This window comes from Atta cephalotes, assembly GCF_000143395.1.
Source record: "Atta cephalotes unplaced genomic scaffold scaffold00004, whole genome shotgun sequence".
Lineage (NCBI taxonomy): Eukaryota > Metazoa > Arthropoda > Insecta > Hymenoptera > Formicidae > Atta > Atta cephalotes.
Window position 1 is genome coordinate 3771135 of NW_012130068.1, and position 19546 is coordinate 3790680.

The 19546-nt window shown below is 32.7% G+C and overlaps 1 protein-coding gene and 1 non-coding gene across 2 annotated transcripts; one reads left to right on the top strand and one right to left on the bottom strand.

Moving 5' to 3' along the window:
* Positions 1-9963: 9963 nt before the first annotated feature.
* Positions 9964-18231, top strand: LOC105626148. Its single transcript, XM_012207461.1, has 4 exons — positions 9964-10217; positions 11898-13005; positions 17392-17457; positions 18130-18231. Exons 1-4 carry the CDS (start codon positions 9964-9966, stop codon positions 18229-18231), a joined length of 1530 nt encoding a protein of 509 aa, XP_012062851.1.
* Positions 17081-17153, bottom strand: Trnak-cuu. Its single transcript has one exon. It is a non-coding gene; the product is annotated as a tRNA-Lys (tRNA).
* Positions 18232-19546: the final 1315 nt, after the last annotated feature.

Here is a 19546-nt window from a genome sequence, read left to right on the forward strand (position 1 = left end):
TTTTATATTTTTGTTTTACAGAGAAAAACAAAGTTATACGGAAAGATCTTAGAGAGTTTTGTTATTTATCACATTTCAATGTAATTCTATAACATTTGTTTGATGTTTTAGTTTAATTTTTTAAAAGATACAGTCGCGATCATTTTTTATTTTGTTAAGTTATAGACATAACATTCTGTGTATATTTTATTCGTGATATATTTTTCTCATCTTTTTCCAAGATGCACTATTAATATTGACCTGAATTTGCCGTTTAAAAGGCCGCTTAATCACGAGTTGTGTTCTCCCTATTTAGTAGCATGAAGCCACAGACTAGAAGGGACCTTGTTTGTTTTTTAATCTTCAATCTATACTTCGCCTACGGTTTCATATTACTGTATTCATGTGTAAGGCTGTTCTGTACGTGGAATGTCATTGACAACAACAACTTTACTCTTTCTGACAGATGACGCAAACAAGTGCTCTTCAAAGGCTTTAATAAACATCCATATTTTCATTTGTTAATCAAAGTTACTCAAAAATTAACTTTTTAAATCATTATTCTGTACTGTGGTACAACTAGAAGAATTTTGAATTGTCATAATTGTTTATCTCATAGTAAAGAAATTGAATTATTTTTACTTTGATAATTTATTCATGTTATCGCTTGACCCTCTAGAAAATTTAATAACTTTACTAGAAAAGTTATACAAGAGAATAAAGTATATTAAATAACGAAAAAGAAAGTTTATCGTGCGAATTAGTCATCTGGAAAGTTATAATTAACTACAGTCACAAGATCTTTTTGAGATCAATGATATATTCGAAATTTCCTTAAATAGTTACTTGCCACCGGTCACGATTCTGGACCATATCTATAATTTAATACCGTGTATTCTTCTCCTTCGCTTCGACGAAGACGCATTATGCTTCGCTCGCGTCCGCGAGATCACGCTGCAAGATTTCTCCTTGGCAATCAGGATCGTATTCCGCCTCCCGCTACGTGCGTCTATCTCGGCCTCCTAGCTGAGCTAGCCTCGTTTCCGTCTCGTCTCTCCTCGCCGCGCGTAATACCATTATCTATCTCTCACTTGTTATGCCGCCAACGTTCGACCGGGATAACAGAATCAACGTTGCATTTAGGGTACATACAGATCGGTCAACGCCTTCGAATGCGAGCCCCGAGGATTCTTTCCGAATGATTGATGACGATTAGAATAACGGCCGTGAAATAAATTGTGATTATTATTGAAAAAAATGTCATAGCTTTCAAAAGACGTAAAAAATTTACAGTTAGTCACTTCCTCTAACAAAGTTATCTTTTCGTTAATAATATGAGATTTTCACTTTTCATTTCATCATAATCTAGAATTTCGAACTTTAATGTAGATTTTTATATTATTCTGTATTAAAATTTGAAAAAATTCCTACATATTTGTGACAATTTTAATGACGAGTTTTTGGATTGTATTTCCTTTATTCTTTACAGATTTAAATTTATCTATTAGAATTTACAATAAAAAAATTGACTGTATCATCAAAGTCCCACATTTGGCGGAGAATTAATAAAAAGTTAAACGTATAAAACTCTTAATTGTTAATAAATAATTTAACCTAATTATTACAATTGTTTAAGTCTAACAGTACATATGTATTAATATTTTTTTATTATTAAAAAGATATGAAAATAGGCTATTAAGGATCAACTATTTGTTATTCTAAAGTACACATTGTTTAATTTTTGTTTGGAAATCAGGAACTTGTTAGTCAAACAAAGATGCACATGGTTTTTTTCAGTAATGGAAGTAAAAGCTGATATATGATAATTCATCTATTTTTCAATGATTGCGCTGCCTTTGATCCTTCATATATATTCATCGCCACCTTATTATTCCATTCGAGTTTCGAATCGGAGAATCAATGTTGCATTCATAAAGATGGATCATCACCACTCGGACGTGCATCCGCAACCATTTTGCGGATGATGTACAAATTTCATGCCTGCAACGTAAATCAGAGGATTGAAAATGATAGCATCTATTCTACTCATTTAAATTATATTCGACTATATATAGATTTTTAATTCAAAATTTGATTACAGATATATCTTATATTGAACCAAAAATTTCTGATACAAATAAGTGAGGAAGGCCATACATTTGATCAAGGTCTTACAATTAATGTCCATAATGATATTTTTGTGTGAATTTTACAATTTCCGGTTCAAGTAAATTGCGCACCGATTATTTGTCGGCCTTGAAACAGTTTCTTGAAAATGAAGTTGGAGTACGTAATATCACAAATTAGATTGACAAGTAACTTAATATTACTGGAGCTAATAAATATATTTTTTTTAACAAATGTAATCGTGCAAAATATCACAATATCAGGAATTTAAACCTGGATCTCTCTCATTCAGTGTAGGCAAAAAGTTTGTAATTTTCTTCTTTAAAATAGTTTTCAAGCTTCAAGTTTGGCGTAGGGATACTCAAATCCAGTTAGAAAAATCATGGAAGCTCTCAGGCAGCAGCATCGCGTTATTTGTGTGTAAAACCAAGTGATCATAAAATTACCGGATTCTGCGCGTCGCGACGGGAAAAAGTTTGCGATTTTGCGAGGCGAGCAAAAGGGCTTTTTACTTGTTCTTCCGAGTTCATCGAATGTTATCGGCGTCCTCTCGCGTGTCACAGAGCCATAAAAACCAGATCGACGATGCTTTTGCAATTCGCGCACTAACCACTGTGCGGCATCGAGCCCGTAACGGTCTTGCGTACTTAGCGAGTTTTTTGTCGTACGGCGTGTTATCATCGTACGATCGATCTCGTCTTTTGACAAAGCCGAGTCATAACTATCTAGTCATATTATTTGAACTAGACAGGTGACTTTCAAAAATGTATACTTGTACACACACCTGATAAAAATTACTTATCTACGTAAATAACGGTTCTTTTTATAAAAAAAAAGAATTTGTTTGGAAAATATGAAATATATATTATTTTTACTAAGTAAACAGCGCGTGTTAAGAAATGAATGGTTTTGCGTGGATTACAGATGACACGCTATCGTATCAGGCACTACCTCCTTCGCGTTTTTAGAGCTGTGCACGTTGGTACCAGGCCATAGCATGTTGGTACGTTTGCTTCGTGAAAATAATCCTGATGGTGCCGTTTTCATATAGCGTGAATCATTTTTCGCATTGTTAACGCTGAATATGCATTTCTTTTCATGAAGGTCGTACGATATGGACCTTACATAGTCAGTAATACTGTCTCAGTATCAATTTTGATCTGTGTGATTAATATTGATTATTGATTATATATACATATATATAAGAGAAAAAAAAATAGTTGTGACAATTACAACTCTAAAATTTAAATACTTGCAACTAGTTTTAAAAAATAATAAGAACTAAAGTAATATACCGAATACTATAAAAATATAGTACTATAAAGATATGTATTCAGTACTTTTTTCAGTTTTTATTACTTTGTAAAACTAGTTGCTGTACTGAAATTATTATATAGAGTTGTCAATTTAGTAGTTGTCGAAACTAAATTTTTTTCTGTAGAATGTTGACAGTGTCAATGATCTGAACTTGATTCTCGAGCATCGGTATCCCCTATCACAGTGATAATGATACTCGAGAATAAAATTAATTCTATTTTATTAAATCTTAATATATATGTTTTTAAAACTAATAGTAAATATTTAGTAAATATTTAGTTACAATAAATAAATATTTATTTAATAAAAAATGAGTTAAATTAATGATACTAAATAAATGTCTATTTAGAATTATTCAAATAAATTTATTAAAATTTAGTATACAATTTTTTTCAGTATATAGAAAAAGAATGCAAATATAAGAGAAAGAAAAACAAAAATAGAATGTGAGTTTTGTATTGAAGAGTATGTAATAGATCCGCTTCTATGCAATTTTAAGATTATTGTATCTTAAAATTGTATTGATCGTAAAATTTATAGATGAGAGAGAACGTGGGAAATCTTTATTCTGTGTATATCTGATAATCTTGTGGATCTTAGAAAGAAAGAGCGCGTGAATGCATCATTACTCGTATGCATCTCACAAGTTAATCTCATTTGCGACGCCGGCGTCGCGAGGCTCGCAAATAAGCGGTCATTACCAAAGAGAGAAGATGATCTTGCGGTGAAAATAAGTCTGCGTGTACGCATCTCGGTGATCGTAAAATATGCTCCTCGATGACGCGGGGTAAATTCTTTCTATATGAAATTACAATAGTGTTTATTATTCCGCTTAGTTAATCCGCTTCTGTTTCGTTCCATTTAATTCGCTTGAGCGAGTCGAGTCGAATCGCGCCGCGTGCGACCGTTTTATCACCTCACACGTTCTCTGACGTGCCCTGACCATCCTTATATCCCGAAAGACAAAGCGTATACGGTATATCGTGAATGCACAGCGACTCGCGAGCATGGGCATGCGGTAGCACGGCAGTCGCGACATTAATAATTCAACAAAGCGCGCGCATGGAGTGGCGGGTTTAGGCTTCTGGGCGTTATAAATATTTAGATCGTCGCGAAGATGGCGCGCGTCCGTAAGAACAGAGTCGAAACGAGACGAAAGTGAGGAGATAGACGAATCAAAATTAAGGGAGGGAATTATTTGGAATTATTTTCGAAGAAATGAACACACTGAGATCACGCTATCGTTAGTCAGCGTTGTTAGTCTCATTTTTGTTAGTTTAGTCAGTTTTAAATTGACATATTAAATTTGTATTATTAATTAAATATCCAGTAGTTTGCTTGTCTTTGATTTATTTTATTATTTTATTACGTTTTTAAATAAGATTATTTAACATTAAACTTCATTTTTTTTATATTAAAATAGTTCAGTTGTCTTAGACCTTGCAACCTTATAAGTAAATATAAGAAAATTCTTAATTATGAATTGATGAATTTTCATCCAGAGTAGTTAATGGAAGAAAAATATAAGTAGCATTTTATTAATTCATTAATTATCTTATTAATTTCTTTATAAATAAGGTTTTGAGTAAAATTACATTACTGATTATTGATGACAAGCGATTACCTTGCAGCTTCCTGTTAATTTCCAAGAATAGAACGATTACTCGGATAAATATAATAATTGTTGCAATTATTCTCTTACTTTACACACTACGTGGCAAAAAGGAATGCATTACTGTTACTATCGGCAGTTTTAAACTGGCTTTTGTTTTTTATCAGCGCGCGAAATCTATTATTTACAATCTTTTGTTTTCGAAAAATAATATTATCTCGTTTTTTAATTTTTAATTTAGCTTTTTATCGATGTTTGGATTACTTTTGATTAAGTCTATTATTTTCTTGATTATATAAAAGTAAAGCAATTATATGTCAATTAAATCACTTATACATGTGTGCATGCGCGCGCGCGTGGTGCGTGTGCGTGTGCGCGCGTGTGTGTGTGTGTGTGTGCTTATCGAATACATGTATGTGAATGTACATATTGAATGAGTTTTTTTATAATAGTCGCTTAAATATATATCTTTGAGGTATACATATGTGTATAACTTTTACGTCTAACTTGATAAACAGACTAAATGGAATTGACTAGTCTTCAAAAATCAATAACAACTTTAAATTCTTTCAAACTGCTTTCTTTAGACTAAATAATAAATAAATATTAATTTCTATCTTTATAAAAAAATATCCTTTATATTTTCTGATATTTTAAACATTATTCTCATATAAATATGAACTTATTAATGAGATAAATAAGATACGTACAACTGAGCGATCAAATTTAGAAAATTATATTCTTTCCATTCGCATAAATTGTGATATTTTACATTTATTGCCGGTTGTAAAAATGACTTTGTAGTATACTTTTTGTGAAAGTCTCTCGTATGTGATTCGCTGAGTCTTGCGATAAAGGCTATAATCAACTGCCGCTGATCGCGGTAAGAGTGCAGTGTTAATATCAAAACCTAAATGCAAAGTGTTACTCTGTGTAGGTTATATTTTGACCTAAGTGTTACCTTGAGACCATCATTAATCATGCAATAACAGGTTTGCAAAAATCACACATTAACATATATGTCCCGGATGACGGAAGATTTGAAAAAATTCCGTTAACTGATCGACATATTATTTCTGCAATACGCGAGGGATAACTGTAACGCGTTATTGATCTGCTTATTTATTGATTTAGCAAAAAAGAACTTGGTGAATCAGGAATCAATTAACAACTTTATATCGGAAATAAGAAAGTGAACATAAGTTTTAAAAAAACAGAAACAATCTTAAAAACCTTTTTCTTTTCATAGAGATTCTCTAACGGTATATCGCCGCGAATATTACAATTTACAACTCGTCCGAGGCTTTTCCACGACTTACGCAATAAGAAAACGCGCGTATATGAAATAAACACGTGAATGTGTTTGCGCAATCGCGATAATACACCGTGAGATCGAAACGAATTTCTTTCTCACTTGTATTGTATATATATATATATTAACGATAGATCTTTTATATTACATTACTACATCGCAAGCTTAACTGACGTATTATTACCGTATTGATTCTCTGATTCACGTAAAAGTGTATTTCTTATTATTTCTTTCGATATTTTATTCCTTCGTGATCCCTCGATAAATTGCTACCCTGACGCGACCTTTCTTATTTCTTGCGACCTCGGAACCTTGACCCAGACTTTCTCTCATGACAATCGATCAATCAAATTGTAAACTATCTGAACTATGATATTGATTAATTGCACAATCTTGTAATCCGTAAATAATAATTAATTAGTCGTGATGCAATTTTTAACTTGCATCGCGAAAGAGATTATCACATCCTACGTACGATTAGGACACTCAGCATATTATTACTCGTAAACTGTTAAGTCAGCTGATCACTTCGAATAATCGGACGTTATTCAGCGATGCTAACGAAGCGGATTATAAATCTTGGCACTAAAAAACTGCTTACTTCCATTATAATTTCAGAAACGTGTCACATATGATTAAGTATCGCACGCCGCATAAATAATTTTTCGTATTTGTAATATATTTGTAATAATTGTAAATTAAATTGATGTTGAAGTTAGTGCATTTTATAGATGAAAGTGAGTAATTGCGAAAGAGTCAATTATACAGTTAAATACTGATTTCCTCAAGGTTCAGGAATTACGGGTACTGCATTACCATTGCATAATGCTCAGTCGAACGATAATCTGCCAGTTATTACCGTACCGTTGAAAAGTGTTTCCCTATTAGAGGTGGCCTCTTATGTCGCTAACGTATTACATCCATCCGGCGTAAGAGCGTAAGATCGATCGAGGTACGTTATGCGGCGGTAAATTGAAGTTCAATACGGTCACGATAGAATCACTCGGCGAAATGTGCGCTTTTGCCGCGTCATAATCTGTCTTTTTGCCGCGTGCAATTTCATTTCCTCTTTCTCTGATCGATGTCGATCATTTCACCTTAATGCGACAGTACTTTCTGAGTTTCACCCACGTTTGTTTTATATAGGACAGAATCTGTTGAAGGAAAATGATTTTGTTTATAGAGAAGATTTTTCTTTGTCTTACTGCACACAGAAAAATATATATTGTATGTATAAATAATAATTACTTGTTTCAAGATTTCAAAAGTCTGTATATCCGCAAATTTTGTAAAAGTTTATAAATCGAATTTTTTAAGAATATATTTTGAATCCTGCACGATAAGAACGATTTTGCTGAAGTATCTAAAAATGTAAGTAAGTATACATCTGAAAATAATTTCATTAGATCATCAAAATAATTGCGTAGGAATCTCAAGCATAATGAGTAATGCTATATAAAGTTTTAACGTTCTAGCAATCAGTTTGAGCATCCTACATAATTATTTTAATGGTCCAATAAAATTATTTTTAGATCTGTATTTAGCTAAATTTTTACTTCAGAAAAACTGTTCTCTCTGTGTAATAATTACATAAGTTTAACTAGTACTTGAATCAAGATTATTAAATTAAAACAAATTCGTTTTGCTTATTATATAAAGTTGCTTCTTCTATCAAGTTTGTAATATTCTTTAAAAGAAAATTCTTATTTTTAGTATATATTAATGAATTTTTTAAAAATTTGTAATAAGTATTATAATATTATTATCAAGAAAATATTCTTTATTAAAGATAATTGTTGTTTAAAAGAAAGAAAGTAAATTCCATAATCACGTTTCTTAGCAATTGAATGATATTTTTCTGCGTGATGGCGGTTAGAAGTATTTTCTTTATAATTTATCCATATTTTTTATAATTTTTTTTCTTTTACTTTCAGGTGCTTCATAGACTAAAGTAACATCCTTGGAAGAAAGTAGACTATCATTCGGAAAATCATTTAGAAAATTTTGCGAAAAGTTCAGCAAAATAACGTATGCGATAATAATGTAAAGGAAAATGTGATTCTCGGTTAGTGATTACTGATTACGTTGATACAGAAAAAAAGCAAGAAACAAATTGTAGATAATAGAAACCGTGATAGTAAAGTAAAGAGAAAAAGAGATAGAAAAGAAAGAGAAAGATGAGCACTATATAAAAGGATACAGAAATAGAAGAAAGAAGAGGAGAGACGCATTGCGATCGCATCCGATCAAGCTAAAACGTTCTCTTAGTCGATCGTTTTCTCTGTGGAAGGTACGTCAAAGAATCGTCCTCTATTCCCATCGTCTTGCCCTCCCTGAACTCGAATCTCGATAGATCGCCTCGACGCGGCAGCCGACGCCTCCTGCCTACTTTCTATCGCCCTGAAACGTATCTCGAGGTGCACCTCGCCTCGGTAAAATCCTCCGAGAAACGAGTTTTACGGCCGATTCTCTCACGGCGAAACGCGACGAAACGAGCGTAATTACGCGAGGATAGTACCGCGCGCGCGATCTACTCTCGCACGCTGCCTTCCTTTTTTCCTTCGCCCCCTTTCTTTCTTTGCTGCTAAGAGAAAGAAAGAACTTCGGGAAACGGGAACATCGGGAGTGCCGTTTAATCGGCCAACACAATCGATCGAGTCGAACGATCGATTCGGCGAAGACGTGATGTTAGAATGACTATTCGTTCGATAGAGAGATTATCGCGACGATTTCATTATCGGTTTAAAAAATTCAGATAAGGACAAGATTGAAACGAAAGATTATACTTATTTTCGTAAAAAATTACGTATAAAAGAGATTTGAGAGATACAGAGAATTAAATTAAAGAGAAAATTATCCGAACAGAATAATCGTAATTAGCGATTGACCGTGTTCTCGTTTGTGTTGCGTTTCGCTTGTAGACACAGAACAATGAGTCGATCCGCACTGTTGAATTCACATTGTCAAATTACATTCAATTTGAATTATTTTTAATTATTTCTAAAGGTCACCACTTCTCCTATTCAATATATCGTTAATTTAATTAAAACAATGGAATTAAATAATTTAATTTAAACAAATGTATTAAATTATATTTAATTAATTTAGTTTATTAATTTAGTTTATTATTAAGTGCATATGTTAATAAGGACGTCACTTATTTTAAAACTATCCATAGAAATATATATGATTTACATTATATTTGATATACATGGAAGTTAAAAATAAAAAATATTATTTAATTTGAAGGATTAGTCTACCTTGCTCCTTTGATAACAGTGCACGTGCGAGCGATCTTTGCAATCGAGATTAAAATAAACAGGTCTTTTGATGGTACTATTTCCTCTTACAGTTGACGATTACAGTTTCGAGGGAAGATTGCTCGACGAGCTCACAAAATAGGCGAAGGTCTCTCTGCGAAAAAGAGAAAAGGCGAATTGGAAGGAAGAAAAGTGTAGATATCCCGCTGGTCCATCGCACACTGTTTATCCTGGGAATCGAGCCGAGCGCCCGGGCGCCTCGATACTCCGTGCGATTGCTTTCAAAGACGAAAGAAGGATTCTGCAAGGATCGGATAGAAGGAAAACAACGTGCGCGACGATACAAGAAAAGAGAGATGTATCGAGAACCGAGCAGTTCGTCGGGCAGCGGCGCCTCTACTAAAGGCGACGAAGTCGAGCTCGTCAGTAGATTCCTGGCGCCGCTCTGCGCCAGAGACGAAGCGGCAAGGAACATCGCCTTGGCCGCGGCCAGGACCACCGTCGAAGGATGGCTGGGTGGCGTCAGCAGCCCAAATCGCTGGGAGGACGCCGGCGACATCGAGGACATCAAGACCGCAAGTGGGAAATTTTCCAGTTCTCAGGACGGAAGGTGAATGTTTTATTATTGTAGAGTAGTGAGATTTGGTTATGAAAATAATGTGCGAATTTTGGACATAATTATATCAAATTGATAATTAAATCAAATCGATAATTTGATGTGCAAGTGGATAATTAATTTGATTAAATCAAATAAGTAAGTTAAGAACCGATACGGTCGAGGCTAGATCTTAGCCTAATATTTTTATATATCAATTCTAATTTCATTTTCCAGTTTACATACTGTGCGCCGCTTACTATCTGTCGAATTTTTAAGATGCTAATCTTTATCAAATCGACGATTGATTTAATTAATATTGTTATAATATTGTTTCAGCTTTAGTTTACGATTGCATTTCAAGTCCGACAGTACCGGCGGGGCAGTTCATATAATTGAAAAATGATTTAGAATTTACATATAAAAATTATTAATTATCGATCGAGCCTTGTTTATTTTTTTTCCTTATTTAGTTATATATAGCGGCTTACATTAACTTATTATAATTTGATTAATTTTTGCTTATTTTTTATTGAATTTCAATGAAAACTTTATTGAATTTAAAAGAAAAATTTACATATGCTCGTTGATAATAATTATTGATTTGATTGGGTAGTGTTAAATCGTAGTATTTTAATCATGATTATATAAAGTGATCTCTAATCTTGAAACTATGTAAACATTCGTTGTTAAACACCGTTATCCATTTGCGGAAACGTTGTTAAATGTTTAGATTTAATTGATATGTTACGATGAACATTTTATTTTCGTTTTATTGAATGAATACGGGCATAACGCTAAAGAGCATTAAAATTATACAATTTGTTAAACAAGCTTGTTTACCGGTATCAATTACCTGGACCATTGATTAACAATTAATCAATTAATGGTTATCAAATAACAAATAATATATGCGGTATATTGTGTAATAAATACTTCCTAAAATCTCATTTCGCATATCATAATTTCGATCGAGCGAACATATTTAATCGGAGCAAACATTTTGTTCCATGCTCTCTCTCGGCAAATTATTGGTCCTGGATTTAATATCAGCATTCAGTCACGCAAACACGTAAAATCCGATGCGAATGCGGTATTTAAATAATCACGGCGGTTCATTAAAATGTGCACGTTATCAGGATTAATAACAAGCACGGAAGAGTATTATATTTAAGCGTAACTATAAAGACCAAACGGTGGTTTTCTGCAGTTTTTTTTTTTTATTAAAATTCATACACTTTGTTTCCGTTTCAACTTACTAAAATTACAAAGCATTTCTGGCAGGATGATTCTAACTTTTAAATAATATTGAGGGAAAGTTGATAATAGATTACATAATGTTAGAAATCAAACGAACAAAATTAAAAATAATTGTATTGAGAAAGTCATATAAAAAGAAATGTTTCGCGATGATCAGAGATGATTGCTGTTTATCAAATTTGGACAAATCTGGAATAGTGATTTTATTAACTACAATAGTGATTTTATGAAAACGAGCAGTAATTTATCTTCGTCTGATTTCATTGTTCATAACTCATCATTGAACGAGGTCATTTCAAATTACTTTGTAAATGATTGCTGCTATTACGACTTCAGTAACGAGAAAAATAGCGTCTCCTCAAAAGATTTATAAGCAAGACACGTGCATATTCCCGTTATTGACCTCTAATCGATAATATTCATGTTTGGTTGAAGATACGATATGAGCATCGAACGGTCGCCGACGAGATCGTCGCCGAGAAGTGTGCAGCAGCAGCAGCAGCTATTGCACGACACGTTTCGGACAGAAGGCTTCTTTCCGCAAAGCATCAATGACAATCCACCTCCGTTCCTCGAGGAGAACAATCCGGAATGTTCGTTCGACTGCGTGGATGGTCGTCTTTTAAACGAAAGGCGATTTCGCGAGCGATACGCCAGCGGCGACGGCGTCGAGAGTTGCAGGTCCGGTCATTCGACGTCTTCAGACGAGGGTAGTAAGAGTTTCTCAAATATTGAAGGTAGATGCCCGCGCTTCGGCTCGAATGGCGAGACCGAGAGGAAGCATCCTGGTTCATCGTCGAGCGACAGATCGACAAGCGATGACTATTGCTCTGGCAGAACGAAGAACAATTACGTAAAGGTGAAGGGCGCTAAGCAGAAGCAGCTGGAAGATGACGAGCTTGATGCGGATACCCGAGTGTACGGCAAAAGTCCGAAGTTCGATGACAACCTGAGCGGCCTCGCGTCATTCGACTGTCGGAATCTGAACCGCCGAGCCAAGATTGTCGCCAGCGGCGACCTGCTAACGCACGAACAGCGCCGATACTACGACGCCGGCACCGACGACGACGTCTCTTTCAATGACAGCGAGGCGGCGCGCAGCGACGGGGTTGTCTTTAATACTCTCGACGGTTTTGAAAACGAGAACGATCTACCACCTTTCTATCATCAGGATATGAACTTGGAGAACCGCGAGACAGCGGTCTATGATGACATACCGGAGGATTCTCGCCGGACGCAGCAAGACTATTTGCGCAAGAACGATGAGAGGAAGTTTAGTGCCGGTCAGATCAAAAGGCCGCTCTCGCAGGACGAAGACGTGTCTTCGAAGAGTGGCCGGGTGCTCGAGAGCCCTGAAGTGACACCCGGCGACGTCGGCAGGATGCTGAATCTTGGTAACGCTTTGGACGGACCCAGACAAGCACAAGCTAACAAGTATCTCAGCCTGGTGACATTGCATCTGCCGGTGATACTGAGGCTCAGCGTTAATTGTCCCTTTCAGAACGTTAGAATCAAGTGTGCGGAGATCCTCCAGATGGTTAAGGTAAATGAAAATTATTTCGGATTTATTTCAGAATATTGGATTTGGCTAATGCGCCAAATAACGTCTTTCGTGTTTAAATAAATCTGCGTTAACATTAATTGGCAACTATCTTAAATTAGATTTCGAGGTTAAAGCTATTTTATACTACGGTATTATATTTTGAAATAATTATTTTTTTATTTGTTGTTTTAGGTCTAGTCATATTTTTAATAGAAGTTTATTAAAAAAAATTTTTTAGAATCTATTAATTTTCTTTTAGAATCTATTAATTTTCTTTATTTAAATTTTGAAATTAATATTAGTTTTCAGTTAATTCAATTTGCTTTCATGAAACACAAATATTATTCTTGTCTTATGTGTTGAATCTTTTAGATTTTAAGAGGTGCAGTAAAGCAAGCTGCAAAAGACGGCTTATCATTATTGTCCGTGATTATCTATGTGTGTAGTCTCCGACGGGAATTAAATATCGCACTGTGTGCCGTGAGTCAGAGCACACAGAGACATTCCGACATTCCGGAAGAGAAAAAAATCTTTGCGAAACGACCGATGCGAAAGATAACGGATAGCCTAGATGTGTCGTCGTTCAAAATTTCGCTCGTGAAATCTTGGGAGGACAGACGTTAGCATAGTTGTGAAGTTTACACTCTTGCGTGCACTCGGCTGAAATTCTTTCGTAACGATTCTATTGAAGTTTATATTCCGAACTCGTCGTTTCTCGCTGAGTATCCACGTGTTTCAAGTTTATTAGACAACATGAAGCAAAGTTGAAAACGTTATAGTCGACCAAGATAAGGATACTGTATATGCAGGATATTTAAAAAATGTCACACCTGTCTCTGCTGGACGAGCTCTCTATTTTTGTGAAAAAAAAAACGTAAAGTTATTGTCAGTTTTTATGGCAAATAAAAATTGATTATTATAAGACTTTGATTATTATTTATTAATTAATTTAAAGTTAAGGGATAGAATTGTATGATTCTATTTTTGTTTGAACCTTAACAAAATTACAGCTTTTCTAATTTCAGGACAGTTCGAGTCTTATTTATAATTAATTTTATTTTTTGTTAAAATTAAGAATTTAATTTAAAATAAAAAAGTTACGATATATTATATGATTCGTATTTTAACTTCCTTTAAAATTATAACCATTTTAGTTTAAAAAAATTTGAATCTTGTTCTTAATTAATTTTAATTTTTGTTGAAATTGAAAATAAAAGCAGGACTTATTCATGTAATTTTGTAGCAATCGCCATTTTCTTTAGCTCGAAATTTTGGTATTTCTAGCTCAGGCGGAGCAAATGCAATAATTCTGAGATACCCTGTATACATTCTGCAGCGGAATTGAAATTGTCCAGAATATTTCAAGCTTTATCTCTCCAGCTTTGCGGTAATTTATCCGAGTCCTTCGTGAAGAGTAACTGCCGAGTGCGATTCTTATGCTGCTGTGACTCTGTATCTCCACTTTTAATGTGCCGCTACTTTATGGTTCCTTTAATAAATAAACTATTGTGTTTCGCGTTAGAGAGTAGCTATTTGGGCTTGCAATTGAAAGTAACCATTGTTTGACCTTTGGAATAAAATTTCACTTCTTTGGAGAAAAAATTGTACTTAAATATGTACTTTGATCTCACCTTAGTGCAATTAGTTTCGAGATATCTTGAAAATTTAACTATAATAAGACTAGAGGTGGACAGTAGTTGATGACTGGACAAAAAATGATTACCTTATGAAATTATTATCTTAGCTTGAAATAAGTTCGAAAATGAATACGTGGGAATAATCTGACGAAGGATGTGCTTATGCATAAAAGATAAACCAGAGTAACCGTTGACTATATATTAATGGACTTGTTTTGACTGGTTATTTGGGGAGGCGTTTGAACTGCGGCCTAAAAATATCTCGTACCTAGGCAGTTCGCGGTTAAAGCAACTTTAGCCTATCGCAGAGTTGCTCTTTCTGAACCTTCAAGTTCTATGCCGGTCATTAATCTTATTATGGTGGCAGTTAATCTTTTTCCGCGGAAAGAATTACCACGAGAATTGATCTAATTTATGCAACAATGCAGTCATTCAAGAAAATATCTAACAATATTGGCGATATAATTTTATGCGTTGCAAGTTCCTGTATAAAGCAAGCAAACGATCTCATATCATAAATATTTTAAATCGAGACGATCGTATAAAATAAAGGACATTTAAAAAAATGTTTCTGGCCAACAACTTTGGATTATTTTAGTGTCATTTGTTTTCTCGAACTTTCGCAAGAACATCGCGCGCAAAGTAATATATTCGGGCCTCATTCGTTTCTGGTAGTAAGATGAAAGTAGATCGTAAAAATAATCTATCTTTGAATTTTCCAGATCAAAGAAACATACCATATTTCTTTGTTGTTTTTTTAAATATTAATTTTAAAAATAGTATGTTATATATGGGTCACTCTGATTAGTATGTGAATTGTGAAAGTTTGAAAAAAAGATATGAATATATTTCCTGCACTATAAAGTTTCAATTTGTATGTGAATGTTTATTATTAAGGTGCATTTGTAATTCTATTTATTTTTTTATAATACTAGTATAATACTAGACAAAATTTTACTTTTTTTATGTTAATCTGGTAGAATGTTTTTTATAATATTTTTTTGGGTTAGGTTGATTGGGTTGAAAGTTTGTCAAATTATAACTGCAGAATTTTTTACAGTAATATGCATTTAAAAATTCTTTTACTCATATTTTCTTAGACATAAATAAATTATTCAAAGGGAATAGCTACTGAATTTAATATGATTTTCTATTCGTTAAACGGCTTCTAACAAAAAGAAATTAATTAATTGAGAAATAATCTTATTTTTAGTCAAAGCAGATCTTAGGGTTTAAATTTCGCACTAAAAATCAGATCTACTTTGATTGAAAATAGGATTATTATTTTTCTTAATTGCTTAATTTTTGTTTGTTTAATTTAATTAAGAAAAAGATTCTGTATGACGAGCTATTATTAGTTTTAGCTATTAAGTTTTTAAACAAATAAAATATGTCGGTTACAAAAAATTAGACTATCTAGAATAATTCTAACCTCATTTTCAGAATCAGTATAAAAAAATACATAAGAGTCAGCTAAATTTATCCATTTAACAAATGATCTTAAATATTGTCTTAAATAAATTATGTTGAATTAAAAGTGCGAAACAGATGGATATGGGATAAGGATGACGTGTCAATTTAAGGGATATTTCATCTGTTAATAGCAAGATAAAAAATGTAGATTACACACGTAGACACGAATAGTATCCGCTGCTCTGTTCACTGATATTGTCACACTCGAGGCTGATCGATACGACTTGTGTGTAAAGCTTTATACATAGTGTAGAACAATTTTCAGGCACGAAGCCGGCAGGAAGTCAGGAAAAGAAAAGAAGTTTTATACATAAAACACAGTGCTTCGTATCGCGACATCGATAATCGCGTATAATTTGTGAAATTTATCTTTATCTTTAATTATTCTACCTCTTTACATACAGTCGAATATCAGTAGACAAAAATATTCTCCTAACTTTTATTTTTTACTAACGTAGAAGATAAAATATATTATTTGCAAATATCGAATTTCAGTCGTAATATAATAATTTTATTAATGAACGAACACTCGGGAAATTCATATCTCGTATCAAATATTAATCATTCTAACTAATAAAATATTTTTTAAATGAAGATATAAAGCATTACCAGTTATAACGCAATTAAATTAAAGCAATTATTTGATTCCATTCATTGTTGATTCTCTCAGTCTTTCATTTTTAATTTAAATACAATTTTTTTTTACGTAAATATAGCTGTTTTTAAAGAGAGATATTTTAATTAATTACAGTCGGAAATGGAGACGATAAAAATAAATATTTTTTCTCATCGTGAAAAATGTTCTCATCGTGTTAAATTGTTCGCCGAATTGCTATATTTATTCTAATATTATTTTTATTGCAGAAAATATTTTAATTTCATTAGTTGTCGCAATGATTTAAAAAAAAAATTTTATAAAAATTAAAAATTTTTCGCGGTCTATAGGTAAAGTTATACAAAAGATACGCCCAACGTGGGGCTCGAACCCACGACCCTGAGATTAAGAGTCTCATGCTCTACCGACTGAGCTAGCCGGGCTGTTGATAGAGTGCTTCGTTTTTGTATCTTTTCCGAGTGAAATTAGGCATACAGATGATTAGTATTGTTCTAATATATACTGTCAGTATTATAAAAATCTATAGTATACGTAACATGAATTATTAGATTTTTAATATTCGTGAATAACTGAACGCAGTCAAGAAAATTTGTTCGAATTGAAAATTTATTCGAAATTAGGCGCACGAATAATAAAATTAAAAATTTGTTTTTTTTGCAGGAGAGAGGACTTCCAGTACCGGTGCCCGCCTTTGATGGACCTAGTGCCTTCGTCCCTGTCTCGGAGGTAAGTATCTTTGCATGTCATCAATTGCTTTTGTAGATTAGTATGCCAGCTTGTGTTTATGGCCGATCTAATGAGCGTTTGATAATGTTAATCGAGACATAACTTGTTTTTTTGTATCCGATTATATTTTTGAAAGGAGACGAAGATTCGAACTGCGATAGTATTATTATAATTAATATTTATATTATAATTAATATTTGTATGGTTTTAATGGGAATTTCGATACGGTTTTGATGCATTAAATCACTTAATTCGTCATTGATTCAACATTACGGTTATCTTGTGCGAAAATATGATTTTCAATTAGATATCACATTCGCCTAAAGTAGCATGTACTTTAAGATAAATAAGAGTGAACATCTTATTAGATAGTAAAGCGATGGTAAAAACTATTCAGAATACAATCACTCTTATTTGTAAAGATAAACGTAAAGATCACGTTTATAATATAATTTTATGATTATTATTATTATTATAATGTAATTTATTTAGAAATATTTTATTTTTAACTATGCTATCTATTTTAATTTGCTACAATGTCATAAACACTTTTCTTGATTAAAATCGATAAATGGGATTTCGATGAATGTAATAATTGTTGATACAGATAATAAATCTGCGGTAATTCTTATTAAAATGTGGTTTTCCTGTATTTATTTTTTTTTTCATTAGAGATCGGCACGGTTAGTTTATTGTACTCGCGATCAGTCACGACAAAAAGTGGGACGTGAAAAATTGGTTGATGTTGCTGCGAAATCTGGGCCACCGCGTTAACGCTCGTAACGTCAATGATTTCTCCAGCTGATTGGCAATAGTCGGTAATGAGTCGACTGATGCAGACGATTAGCGCACGTATACCGGGTATTAAATCGATAATACTCAGTTGCTCTCAGTGACCTTTAATTTATTTTAATTATTTGTAAGTATCGGTTGCTGAAATGCATTTTTTGCACTTTTTGATTTCTATGAAGAAAACTACATTGCCGATCGAGTTGATGCACGTATAATCTTACAGAGATGAAAAAAATTTTTATAAGTTATTTTTATTTTTGAAAAACTTTTATTTATATTTATAAAAAAGAATTATAAGAAAATTATAATTAATATGTAAATTATCTAATTTTTTATTTTTTATTTTCTATAATTTTTAAAGTATATTTATTAGAATTGCGAATATTAATACAAGAATATTGTTATTTTTAATTTCTCACTTAATTTTATTTTGCAAGAAATTAAATTTTTTTATTTTATCAATGTAGGATTAGAGGAAAGAATATATCGGTTGTTTTAATCGATTGACAGGTGGCGCCAATGATCAAATTATTCGCGCGGTTCTAAACAGTATTGTAATTAGCAATTGTATAGGTTAATGCTGTTTAATGAAATTGGAACATTCTCAAATAATGAATATATTTTTGTGTTTTAAAAAATGGTTATAAAGTAAAGTAGTGTAGTTTTCAATGATGTATAACAAATTTTAATTAATAATCTAAATTATTATTGATGTCGGTTATTATAATAATAATCCTTTGTTGCTATGAATTGCAATGTATTTCAGTAATGACACTCGAATCGCATTTTACGCTCGAGAATTGCTGACGCAATGTGCTATGCGTTGCACACATTAACACGAAACTCATTTTGCAATTTATTTTATGGCTACTAATAAACAAGTTTATCGCGATCTATATTTCAAAAGAGATCGGGCTCTTGCGATCTATGTTATTATCGGATATAATATTATATAATGCGATAATTTATGGATCATAATATTGAATTTTTTTACGCGATCTCATGGTATTTAATAAATGCTATCTCAGTTTAGATAAGATTATGAGTCGCATCTGCTGATGCGCACGTTTGCATTAAGTAAGGAAGAAATGTATCAGTTCAAATTATCGTATAAATGTGCATCGAACGCGCGATTATCCGCACGTGCTCTCTCTCTCTATATATATATATATATATATATATATATATATATATATATTAGTTATTATTAGTATATGTTAGTTTATTTTTACGTTATAGTAGTAAGTAAAGTAAAAAATAATCGTCTACGTCCTACTTACTAATAATATACTACTAC